This window comes from Myotis davidii, unplaced genomic scaffold (genome assembly GCF_000327345.1).
Source record: "Myotis davidii unplaced genomic scaffold, ASM32734v1 scaffold147, whole genome shotgun sequence".
Classification (NCBI taxonomy): domain Eukaryota; kingdom Metazoa; phylum Chordata; class Mammalia; order Chiroptera; family Vespertilionidae; genus Myotis; species Myotis davidii.
Genome location: NW_006383010.1, coordinates 5202989 through 5216277, shown reverse-complemented (window position 1 = coordinate 5216277; position 13289 = coordinate 5202989). Strand labels below are relative to the sequence as shown.

The 13289-nt window shown below is 44.6% G+C and overlaps 1 protein-coding gene across 1 annotated transcript; it reads left to right on the top strand.

Annotated features, from left to right (window-relative positions):
• The first annotated feature begins 1100 nt into the window (after positions 1-1100).
• On the top strand, positions 1101-12963 carry HDDC2 (HD domain containing 2). The gene is made up of 5 exons (XM_006778446.2): positions 1101-1225; positions 2328-2430; positions 6592-6660; positions 10026-10164; positions 12584-12963. Exons 1-5 carry the CDS (start codon positions 1167-1169, stop codon positions 12688-12690), a joined length of 477 nt encoding a protein of 158 aa, XP_006778509.1. The 5' UTR covers positions 1101-1166; the 3' UTR covers positions 12691-12963.
• Positions 12964-13289: the final 326 nt, after the last annotated feature.

Below are 13289 nucleotides of genomic sequence, written 5' to 3'. Positions count from 1 at the left end.
TCTTCCTCTCGGAGCCCCAGCACCCGCTGCAAACCTCGGAGAGAAAGCTGCACTCGCTCTGACCGAGGCCAGACAGTCCCTCTTCTCCCGTTTGATTCTCAGTCCCTGGCGACTCGCCCGGATCTGGAGCTCAGAGTCTGCGACTCCCTCCCGATTGAAAACGCCAACCGCGCCCTCCGCCCCAGCCCGCTCCGCGCACTCCGCACCTCAGAATTTGACTTCAGCACTGCGCCTCCTCGGAGTGTCCGTTTGCGTTACTCTTTCCTCCTAGTTGTAGGAATTCCACTCAGCCACCGTTCCTGTGGTTCTGGATGATGTCCGTTCCGTCTTATAGTTGTATTTTTGAAGTGGTTGTTCGAGGCGGCAAACTCCGGTGTTTACCTATGCCGCCATCTTGGTTTTTCCAAAGACTTATATTTTTGACGTTTATTTTATATATTTAAATGCCATTTAACAAAGAAAAAGCAACCAAAAAAATGAGTTCGCGTGTCACAGGTTCGCCATCACTGGTGTATACCATTCCTGAGAAATGTAGACTCCTGAGGAGGCAGTGCAATCCCACAAGATCACGTGATGTGAATAAAAGGACGAGCCCTTAGAAACGCCTGGCCCCTCCGCATCAGCGTTTGGAAGTCTGTTCCCTCGTCAAGTTCAGAGCCTCCGCCAGCGTTTCCATCGGTGTCTGCCCAGTGGCCTTGTTGGGAGGCAGAACTTCCTGAGTCTTGTCGTGATGAAAAATAAGCTACTTTACACGTTTATTTTTGTCCAAAGGACTTGTATGGGTTCCGAGATGTATAGCTCAATGACAGGAAGGGAAGGGGAACGTCAGGGGAGGGTGTTTTCAGTGCCTCGATTATTAGACTTATGTGCTGTGTGCGTGGGAATTATCCCCCCATCCCCGACCTTTCTCATTCTCTGCTGACTTCACTGCTTTATTTGATTCCAGATCTTGATCATTTTGATTAGTTATGTATTTTTTTTTAATATGTTCTGAAACCATTACCCTGTTTCTGTGCCCTATTCCCTGGACTTCTATTGAACAGCCTAGCAGATAGTGAAAATACTTATTTTATAAACTTCTCCCTCTAATTCATTTTCACCAGAGAGTCCCACGGACTGGCTGGGTGTACAGAAATGTTGAGAGGCCAGAGAGCGTATCAGATCACATGTACAGGATGGCAGTTATGGCGCTGGTGACCAAAGATGATCATCTGAACAAAGACAGGTAAGCTGTGAACGTCGGCGCCTGGCAGTTAGGGTCTCTGCTCTGTGATGATGCACCACTTTTCATGACTGAGGCCTGTGTCAAATTCTTGTAGGTTCGTTTCTACATGGGAAGAAATTATTTGAGGTGACCCATACAGGTTCAGGATGGGGGGTAGGGGTGGTGGGGGTGGGGGAGACTGTGTGTGCTGATGGCTTCCATTGTTAATTGCACTCTGGGTTTTTTCCTGGCCAGTGAAGGAGCCTGCCTTGGCTGGTGTGGCTCAGTTGGTTAGGCGTCGTCCTGTGCACCCAGAGGATGCAGGTTCAATCCCTATGCAGGAGGCAGCCGATCAATGTTTCATTCTCACATCAATGCTTCTCTCTCTCTACCTCTCCCTTCCTCTCTCTCTAAAAATCAATTAAAATATTAAAAGAAAAAAAAGATTGATAACTTCAGGTTATAAAGCTAGATGATCTGGTTATAGCATTTACTTACTGATACAAAATTCAGAAACAATCATTTCTCCAGTAAACTAGTTAGATGGCAAAATGAGGGCCTTCATAGAAAAACGAATAGAGTTGGGCAGGTCTGAGTTCAAATCCAGTGACCAGATTGATGTTATCAAGCTTTTAAAATGATATTTGAAAAACCAGCCATTTCTAAAAAAATATAGGCTATTTCCTCTGCACTCTCATGTATTATGTTGAATATTACTAAGCAGTTTTTTTTATAAGTGTATATTTTTATTGATTTCAGAGAGGAAGGGAGAGAGAAACATCAATGATGAGAGAGAATCATTGATCGGCTGCCTCCTGCATGCCCCACACTGGGGATCGAGCCCACAACCCGGGCATGGGCCCTGACGGGGAATCGAACCGTGACCACGTGGTTCATAGGTCGACCCTCAACCCCTGAGCCACACAGACCGGGCTTAACAAGCAGTTTTGCTTCAAAGCTGTTGAAGGTTTTCATAATATAGTTACTGTAGAAAATACTGCATTGAAATGCTCTCTGAGGGTGGAGAAAGAAAAGTATAGTATGTAAGTTCGAAACAGTATAGCGAAGGGGTTTGTAGCGAATGTGCTTCTGTGTAATCATCCACCATTTCTCGCCTGGTCAGATGTGTGCGCCTAGCCCTGGTTCACGATATGGCAGAGTGCATCGTTGGGGACATAGCACCAGCAGATAACATCCCCAAAGAAGAAAAACATAGGCGAGAAGAGGTCAGTGTTGGCTGTTGACTCCACAAGAACTCCAGCAGAGCCTGTCGCTGACGCACAGCTAAGTCTGTTAGACCCGTTGGGGCAAGGGAGTGCGCCACCTCCCCTGGCTCAGTGTTCAGGAAGGGCAGCGGGGCGTCAGGGGAGGGTGTTTTCAGCGGTAGAGCCTGGGCTGGAGCATGCTTAAATGGATCCCACAAGAAGGGCAGCTAGTTGAGGCCGCAGGCTGCACAGAGTTTAGGGCATAATAGCCTTGGGTAGGTGGGACTGATGAGGCAAAATCTTAGAGACACTCTTGAAGAGTAAGCCATTAGTGCTTGCTCTGATTTGGGTAGTTTATAGTTTCAGCTTCCAGAAGCAAGGATTTCCCTGGAGTAGGAGTCAGTTGGTTTCTGGTTGTTCTCAACCTTGATTAACACAAGAACAGGAAAGTGTGCCTAATCCCAGCCTTGTTTAGCACAGGGACAAGCAAACTGTTGGTTTCCATTCTCATTAGTATGTGGACATAGGTAGCATGGCTTTCATTGGGACAGTGGAAATAGCTGGAACTTGAAGGAATTCTTCATGCGAGTTAAGCTCTTTGGAGAGAAGTTCTATAAATTACAAGTATAATTATTTTATAATTGTTTGTTGGATTTTAAGTTAGTCCTTTAGTGGTCAGAAATAAAGAAATATTTGTATTAGTAAGAAATGAGCAACATCAATAAAATAGGAAATCAGTATCAGTTTGGGCTGTAAACCCAGAGGCTAGGGCCAAAGAGGAAGACATATTTACAGCAGAGGCCGCAACATCCGAGGGGGATTTTAATGCTGAATAGCTGGTTCTCCGTTCAGGGATCATCGCAAGCTACTTTAACCAAAGGCCAAAAATCCTAAACTGCTAAGTGGACAAGCCCTTTATCAAGATGGTTTAATCAGGCAGGTGGCTGAGCTAGCTGTTCTCAGAGCTGAGGGACGACAAACTTAGCCAACAGCATTTTTGCCTCTCTACAGGCGGAAAAGCCATAAAGAATCCCAATTTTGGAATTCCAACGTATTCTAAATTATGAGAACGAGAGGAATAGTGTAAGGAATATTCTTCCTGCCAAAATACGGGTGTAGAATACAGGCTTAGCATCGCCACAGCCTATAGAAAGGGTGGAAGCTAAGGAAATGTTTCTCCATAGTTTAGACCAGCCGTGGGCAAACTACAGCCCGCGGGCCGGATTCGGCCCGTTTGAAACGAAAAAAACAAACAAACAAACAAAAAAGACCGTACCCTTTTATGTAATGATGTTTACTTTGAATTTATATTAGTTCACACAAACACTCCATCCATGCTTTTGTTCCGGCCCTCCGGTCCAGTTTAACAACCCATTGTGGCCCTCGAGTCAAAAAGTTTGCCCACCCCTGGTTTAGACTGTCATTGTGAGGTGATCACTTTCTAAGGTATAGATGTCTCTAATCACTGTGTTGTACACCTGAAACTAATATCATATTGTATGTCAGCTATGACTGAAAAATACATTTAAAAAAATAATATTAAAAATTCTTAACACGTTAAGTGCCTAGCCTGTTTTGTCTTCTGGATGGAAAGTATAGTGTCAGTCACCAGTGATTGACATGGTGCTTAACATGTTAAAAAAAAAATTCCTAGGTTGATTGACAGAAATGATTTAAACTGGGACCAATTAGCTCAAGATACTAAGTTACAGAAAGGAATTAGCCCTCAACCAGAGGATGTTGAGAAATGACTTACGACATAGAGAAAAAGAAGGGGGAAAACCTCCTCGATTATACAGCTCATTTCAGGATATATGGTAGTTTTATTCAAGGGTACATCTTTAAGGGTACATCTGGACATTGTGGACAAGAAATCATGTACTGAAATACCAGAGGGTAACCAAAGACCTTGAATGACAGAGGACGAAGAAAAGACAGGCCGTCCCTGTGCAGGTACACAGGGACTTGGAGGCTTACTCCATAGGGGAGCAAGTCAGAACCTTCTGGAGAAAAAGCACTGTCCATAGGAAGGATCTCCAGCTACTGGAGATGGGAGGAGACTTACTTCTGTCCTGACGAGAGCTGAGTCCTGGCCTCTGTGGAGGGCACAGAGTAGACCTGAACCATCAGAGGGAGTGGTGCTGGACTCCGTATCCTGGCAATTATGGGAAACCTCATTAAACCTCCTGTCTGCTGCCCACTCCTTCTGATTCACAGCAGAGTGAATACCATAATCAGAAGAGACAAGGGAAGCGTCTTAGAGAACCACAAGTTCTTGGGCAAGAAGCCAAAGGCCTAGAGAACACTGATATTCCATTGCCTCTTCCTGCTGCTGGCGAGGATTTGGGAACAGAGAGAAGGGTCTGGGAGATGAGCCATTCTTCATGCAGATGGTACTCATGAATAAGAGGTGGATGTCGGAACCAGGCATTAAGATAATTAAGTGAGGGTTTCTTGGCTCGAGGTGGATGGCACATGATGAGAAGCAGGGAGCGTCCTTTGCCCAGGGGCTTGCCAACTGCATCAGGAAGGCTTTAAACCGAAGGAGGGAGGAAAAGTACCTGATAAGCCTGGAGGCTGACTGTTCTGAAGGACAGCAAGTATTTGGATGGGAGGGAGGATGAGGGTGTAGAAGAGAAAATGTAGGGGCCAAAAGCAGTGCTTGTAGTCTGACCCTTCCTACCAGGACAAAACATACTTTATATTATAACCCACGTTGGTAGAGGGCATCATCAAGAACTAGGGAGATGGAACACGAGGCTTGAGTACATCAGTGGCAGGTTATATTCCTTTGTAAAGGCACAAACTTACTGAGACTGAAGAAGAGCCACGGTATATATGTATCTTCAAGGGTTAAAGTTGTTAAAGAACTGAGGTTAAAAGAAGAACCACCCTAGCTGATTTGGCTCAGTGGATAGACCTTTGGCGTGCAGGCTGAAGGGTCCTGTGTTCAATTCCAGTCAAGGGCGCATGCCTGGGTTGCAGGCTCGATCCCCAGTAGGGGGCGTACAAGAGGCAGCCAATCAATGATTTCTCTCTCATTATTGATGTTTCTCTCTCTCCCTCTCCCTCTCTGAAACCAATAAAAATATTAAAAAGAAAAAAAGAGAAGAAACAAACTATTATGTGAGTGAACATGACAAGATGGAGAAATGAGAAATACAGTGAACATTTTATACAGTGCTTAGTATATACCAAATAATAAAGACTTTATATATATATATAAACTATTTAAACCACACAACCCTCCTTTCAGGTAGGTACCATTGCTAACCTCAATTCACATGAGATGACAAACCTGAAGGACAAAGAGTTTAAGTAGCTTGCTGAGGTTTCCACAGCGAGTAAATGGCCAGCTGGTTTCAAACCCCATCTGGACTGATAGTTTGTCGTCGACTGCGGCACTGTTCAGCGTCACCAGTGATGTGTGCATGGTGAATGATGCTCTCGTGCTAGTCACAAAACTGACACAGATGTTTGCTGAAAGCTTCATTCAGCTCAGCACTTGAGGCAGAATCTTGACGGGGGATTATTTCTAAATCTCTGTGGGAACAAGGCTAATAGGTTGGAAGTGGGACTGGCAGGGCTCGCCATCAGGAAAGGAAAGGCCGGCGCCTTCAGCCATGTAACCTGCACTTTTGTGGAGCTGGTTTCCGAGGGTTATTGAAAACGGTGGGCATGATTCTGTGGCATAGGCTGCCAAACAAGGAATATCGACTACCTAAGAGGCCTCGAGATGTGCACTTCTGCTTGTATAGTAGCAAATGATATGGGTTTAGATCCATTGCTCAATTTCAGGAAGAGAGCAATATATTGTTTATCTGTTTTGTTTTTCAATAGCATGGCGATTTCAGTCAACAGGTAGTTTACTAATGAGTCAGTAATTGGATGTGGTCTCCAAAAAGCCAGTTTAGTCCTGCATTTATAGAAATACAATGTCTAGCATGAGGCTGAGGCTCCATTCTGTTCCACTTTGGTCAGATCACACATCAGTAACTGCATTTAGTGCTGGGCGCATAACCTTAAATGGACACAACTGCCTTCCTTGTAAGCTGTATTGTCCAATATTGTCCAATATTCTGCTGCCCCTTTGAGGCTATGTGTGAGAGTTTGAGACCAGTACTTGGCTTTATAGAGGAGTTGAAATGTGAACATGATTAAAATAATGGTTTGATGTTTCAGGAAGCTATGAAACGGCTAACCCAGCTTCTCTCAAAGGATCTCGGAAAGGAGCTCTATGAACTCTGGGAAGTAAGTGCATGTGGTGGGTTGTGTGGTGCCTGGGAGCCTGGCGCGGGTGGTGTTGGTTACGAGGCCCAACAGGGTTTCTTTAGGCAGAATCGTCCCTTCTTCCGAGGTATGTACTTGCAAGCGAACTTTTGGAACACTTTGAGTCGGGGAATAATGGAGTGGAGTTGTGTTGCATTTCATACATTAAAAAAAAATGGCTCCTGAGTTTATGAAACCAATTCCTTGTATTATCTCTTAAGGAAGAAAGACCTTTTACAAAAATTCCTACTCTTGTGACTCCTAATTATTGTAAATATGGTGGCAGTATTTGTTATTTTCTTAGTTAGCCATCAACAACTGGCTAAAGAAAGCTACCTGCAAAATTTACTTAACTACAATAGTAGTTCACAAATGAAGGTGCTACAACAGTCACTTAGCAAGACTTTGGATTTGGGAAACTGTAGAACACGGAGCCTTAAATGATCCCATAATCCCCAAACCAGTAACAATTGTATGATCTTGTAAAAGTCATTGGTTGATTTAGTTACACTTGTTAGAGAAGATCTCAGGCCAGGGACAGTGGCCGCCCTGGGATGTGACAAGCCTCCTTTAGAATTGTGCTGCCAGGCCAACCAACACCTACAAAGACGGCAGGGGTTAAATTTCTTTATTGGAGATGCTGTGGGATATTGATGACTGATGTGGAAGAGAAGAGTTGTGAGCTTGTCTACTTTTGACATGAAGTTCATCTTTACATGCTATGAAAGGGATGGGGAACTCATTTTTTAGGTGTTTTTTTTTGTGTGTGTGTGTTTTGGGTTTTTGTTTGTTTGTTTGTTTGTCTTTTTATTAAGGGCCAGAGGAGAAAAATGAAGACCATATGAATAAATAGCAACACATTTTTCAGACAGAATTATAGAAATTTATTTCTAGAAAATATTATTCCAGGCTCTTAAACTCTCCGTACCCAATCAGCACAGCCCTGCGAATGAAGAGCTACTCCAGCTCAGTAGGTGGTCACAGGGGCCCAGAGGTACAGACTGAGGATACACGTTAAGAATCGTGTTTATTGGGTTGTTAGCGAACAGGGTGAGTGTGTATGTGGGCTTCATGTCAGCTCCAGGGGAGGCTCCTTCCTTGCCTCTCCCTCGCTTCTGGTGAAGCCTCCGCTGGCTTCGGCACCCCTTACCCTGTAGACACACTGCTCCAATCTCTGCCTCCACAGTCAGGTGGTCTCCCTGTGTCTGTATGTGTACCCACCGGAAGTTCCTTCTTCTAATAAGGACACCAGTCATTGCATTAGGGTCCATCCTAATCCAACATTTAATTATATCTGCAAAGACCCTATTTCCAAATAGGCATAGATTCCAGAAAGGCACGCATTTTGGGGGAATATTATTTAAGCCGGTATACAAGCTCATAATAACTTAAGCATTTTTATAATTCATGTCCAATATTATCAGTACATGGACTTCAGTATCAGATTTCTATGTTCAAACACTGGCCCCTCTGTTTAGTAGCTATGTGATCTTGGGCAACCTATTGAACCTCTTTGTTCCTTAATTTCCTCATCAATAAAATGGCAATAAAAATAGTACACCTATCTTATAGGATCATAAGGCAATCAAATTGATAAGTATAAAGCATTTAGAATATTGCCTGATACATGGTAAGCTCTATTTTTCTTCTGTTTCCATCCCATATGTTCTGATTTTGGATTAAGAAAATATAGTCATTCTGTACCCCGGGAACTTAAAGTAGTACTAATAGGAAATGCCAGTTAATTGATTTCTGCAGCTATTCACACTATAAATAGCTGTCAGCCCAGAGTCACATCTGTTTAAAGCAGTTAAACATCCTTGATTATAATTTATCTTTTACCATAAAGTGTGAAATTAAATTTTAGCAAGTCAAGAGAAAACATTTTCTTTCTCAAAGTATCACAGAAAGGAGCCTACCCCACAGCCTGCATTTTGCTTTGGAGAAACATCCCTGGTTGGAAAGTGAAATCGAACAATGCCAGTACCATTATTTTTTGAGAGAAAACCCAGTGATGTATATTTTGAAAATAAATATGTATTTTCCTCACAATCCGTTATAAAATATGTTATTTCCTAATGGTTTTGTAATCTTTTTTCCCACTTTCAACTGAGAAAAATCCTGGACTGCTGTGCTTCAAGTACTCAATTTATTTTTATTAAATAATGAACTTAAATTTATTAAATATAAATATATAACTGTAAACAAACATTTAAATTAAGTGTAACTATTTCTAAGTGCCTTTGAAATAAAACAAAAATATATTGGTTTTACATTAAAATTATTTCTCTGTACAATTTTAAGCTCGATCAAAATTCAAATAGCTGTCTTAAAAGAATAAGGCATTTAACAAAAACTAAGAAACCATCAGTAATTCCCATCACATTATCTTGCCAAGAAAGCATGACAGGTTCATTATGGAACACATCTGGGGTGGAATTACAAATGAGAACTTGGCAGGGAAGCCAGTGGGAGCACTGTGGTGTTAATAGAATGATTCTATGTAGTATTAATTGGGACTTTGTTCGTGTGGCATGTGTCATGCTAAGAAACAGACCTCCTGTAGCCCGTTTCAGGTGTGCACTGAGGAGGGAAGGACCAATGGGAGGAGGAAAGGTAAAATCTGCTCCCTGTCCACTTCCTTCACCACCTCCTTGCCACACACGCCATGAAGAATTCACAGATCCTGACTGGAGTGAGTCATAACCGGGACAGACTGAAGTCCTGCCTATTTAGAAAGCAAGGACAGCCTGGCCAGCCTGGCTCAGTGGTTGCACATCAACCTATGAGTCCAAGTATAAAGTGCTAGCCAAAATTAAATGAGAAAGCTAGAAATTTCCTTAAAGGAAAAGGAAACCCAACATTAAATGGAGAGAAATAATTTGAGAAGCATGAGATGAAATATTAGCTTGAAGTTCAAAAAGACCTATACCACTCAGGTGGATTAAAACATTGGTCACCAACTGTTGGTCCACAGACCACTGGTGGTCCGTGAGGTCCAAAAGGTCAGCGACTGCTGGATTAAAGAATAATAAGGTTGAGATGGAGACAAGATACTTAACAGGAAGAAAAATGCTTAGTGTCAATATGAACAAATGGGACTTCCAAGGCTTGCATCTGGTGGAACACATGGCGGTATGAGCACACCCTTCTGGCTGGAGTGGTGATGCTGGCTGTGAAATTACAGGGGACGCAACTCTGAAGGCTTTGCGTAAGGTGGAGATGTGGCCAGTTCAGAACGCGCTTTTACTAGTAGCTGTGACTGCTTTCAGGCAGTGGAATCAGAATTTTCCTGGGTTTCCCTGTCCTGAGCCCTAATCATGCTGCTCTAATTGTCCCTTTCTTAGGAGTATGAGACCCAGTCCAGCGCGGAGGCCAAGTTTGTGAAGCAGCTGGACCAGTGTGAGATGATTCTGCAGGCATCCGAGTATGAAGACCTGGAGAACAAACCGGGGAGACTGCAGGACTTCTATGACTCCACAGCAGGTACGCAGTGCTGTTTCCAATAAGCACCGTCGCCGTTTGGCTTCCTCCCAGTGCCATAAGTGACACTAAGCCGGTGAATCCACTGTTGTGACCCTCTTCCGACCTTTCCGTGTGGAGCATCTCAAGGGAAAGTGGTGGGATCACGGGGAGAGCTGGCCTGGGGCGGGAGAGCATTGCCCCCTGGAGCCCGAGCTGCGTGCCCCTGGGCAGTCTCCTGACCCCGCCGTCTCCTCTCTGAGAAATGGGCATCATCATACTTGCCCTACGTAGGTCATAGGTCGGTTTTGAGGTTCAGGAGGAAGGATGCATGTGAAAGTGCATCAGGATCTCTAAGTGCTTCATGGGTACAAGGTCATGTGGAGGTGGAGGTAGGAATAGAGATGTAAGACAAGAAAGCCCCACATGGCTGAAGTCACCATACCGGTGTCGTCATAGCACAGACCTGCAGTCAAAGTGCTTGGGTGTGAATCCTGGTTCTGCCCGTAAAATCTGTGACCTCCAGTAAATTCCTTCACCTAGCTCTGGGCCTTAGTTTCCTTATTGTGAAAGTACAGATAATGACAGAATTTACTTTTCAGGGCTGTTTGAGGATACAGTGGGTTAATTCATGTGAAGTGCTTAGAATAATACCTGGCAGGAACTCCCAGCTATCTTCCTTTTGAACCAGTTTCCAGAGTGGGGAGCCAAGTTTCCTGGATTAGTGATGGCTGGGGTGACGCCCGGTGTTCCTGTCTCTCGCTGGAGTAACTCACCTCTCCCCGGGAGCGCTTCAGGCTCAGCCAGCCCCCACCTGAGAGTAGTTCGGGAGAGCCTTCTGGGACCTCGCAGGACCCTCCGGTGGCCCCACCAAGGAGATGAGGCTCCCAGATCGCAGACGATTGCCTTGAAATGAAGTTGATTGGATTTTCCTTCTCTCTTCCAGCCCACTAGGTCTGCGCTGGCCTGGCCCTCATTATTTCTGTATTGGGCCGTTGTTATGACTGCCTAACTGAGCCGGCTGGGCTCGCCATTCATCCTGAGGGTTTGCTTTTATAACTGTGGCTTTCCTCTTCCTCAAAAATAAAATCCTGGCACTTTTGAGCGGCCTAAGGCCACTCGCCTCTCTGGTTTCCTTCCCTAAACCTCCCTGTCAGGGATGAAGTGTTCCCTTCCTTCTGCTGATCTGCTCTGGTCCAGAGCTCACCATGGTGTTCACTGCCTGACCTGCCTTCTCCTAATGATGCTGCTCCTGGGGTCTCTTCCCAGACCCACACTTGCTCACCCCACCCTAGCAGGTGTGTGAGGGCCAACACCAGCTTTGTCTCATGTGTCCTTTGATGTAGGCAGTGCTCAAAAATGTTTGACTTCAGTTAAATAGAAATGTTGTAAACCGGGGGTCAGCAAACTGTGGCCCATGGGCCAAATTGGCCCACTGTACTTGTTTGTGTAACGTTTTATTGAAACATCCACACTCATTCCTTATGTATTGTTTATACTGCTTTTGTGCTACAACAGCAGAGTTGAGTAATTGGCAAGATAGTCATGTAAGTTCACAAAGCCTAAAATATTTAATATCTGTCTCTTTATGGAAAAGGGTTACCAGCTGTGTGTTGCTGTTTTTTTAAAAATATATTTTTATTGATTTCAGAGAGGAAGGGAGAGAGATAGAGATAGAAACATCAATGATGAGAGAGAATCATTGATTGGCCGCCTCCTGCGCGTCCCCCACTGCGGGGGATCGAGCCCACAACCGGGCATGTGTCCTTGGCCGGAATTGAACTTGGGACCCATCAGTCCGCAGGCTGACACGCTATCCACTGAGCCAAACGGGCTAGGGCATGCCAGCTGAGTTTTAAGCAATGATTGGGTTCTAGGATAGCATATTTTACCGATAATGTAACTAAAATATAAGTAAGTCATGTTTACGTGGTGCTTTGCATTTTAACATTATCTTCCATTGACACATTCTCTATGAAAAACAAAAAATGAAATACGAAAATACTAGTGAAATAAAAATGTGGGAACCGGAAGGTCACCTAGCTTACACTCCCTGTTTTACTGAGGAAGAAACCTGAGCCTGGAAAGAGGGTGGCATGCCCATAACTGAGCTGAGAGGAACTTCCCTGCACTGAGCTCCTCCCGAGTTTCCTTGCGGCTCCTCATTCAGAGGCTGCCTGATGACGGTCCTCCCCGCTCCCGTCTAGTCGACAGTCTCGCCTGATTCTCATCCTTATGAGCGGCGACATCTGGGGTGACAGAGAATAGGCTCCGGGCGGTCCCCTCCGGCCCCGCTCCAAACCAGAAGGAAGGATCTGGAATTGTGTTCTGCATTGGAGTAAAACATGGGTCAGGTCACAGAGCCAAGCCCCTGACAAAGCCTGGGCTCAAGCTGGAGAGATGAATGTATTCTCTCATCTTTCTCCGTCTTCTTGCCTTGCAGGAAAATTCCATCACCCGGAGATAGTCCAGCTGGTTTCTGAACTCGAGGCAGAAAGAAATGCTAACATTGCTGCTGCTGCTGCCACCGCCGGCGAGGCGCACTCCTGAGAAGTTCTCTATGTAGTTGCAGTCCTGTAACCAACGTTTTATTTTCCCACTGAATGTATTGTGTTTGCCACTGTTGGTCTGTTAATTTCCCCAGACGTGAGTCTGTTTATTTTCAATTGCCTGGACTCCAGCAAGAAACACGATACAATCTGGGCCATAAAAGAGGCCGCGGAAAAGGATGTGGTCGTGAAAATGCATGGATGAGGACTTGGCGGGGAGTGCGGGGGGAGGTGTCTTTTTATGAACTAAATAAATACATTTTAAAACCCTAAACTTTGGCATATTTATTGGAGGTTTTAAATCTACTGAATTTATATCCTATATTCCCGAGGGCCAGATTCATGGAACGATAGGACATTTAATTATGATTGCTTTTAAGAAGAGGTTTTTCAGCCGACTTAGTGATAAGGATCTAGGAAAAAGAATGTATTATGATGGCTTCTCTGCTCAGGCGAAATGCTGCTTTATTCAGGTGATCACTCTCCGGAACCAGATGTCTAATTCCACCATGACCGGCTTTAGGCCTCTGACGATGGACTTGTAAACCTGCTAACAGGCTCTGACCCTTCCCCCAGTTCTGTTGCTCACTTGGAGATATA

Coding starts and splice junctions, on each gene's coding strand:
- HDDC2 (XM_006778446.2), top strand. CDS start 1,167: ATGTACAGGATGGCAGTTATGGCGCTGGTGACCAAAGATGATCATCTG. Junction 2,431..6,591: donor AAAAACATAGGCGAGAAGAG/GTCAGTGTTGGC, acceptor TTGATGTTTCAG/GAAGCTATGAAACGGCTAAC. Junction 10,165..12,583: donor CTTCTATGACTCCACAGCAG/GTACGCAGTGCT, acceptor CTTGCCTTGCAG/GAAAATTCCATCACCCGGAG.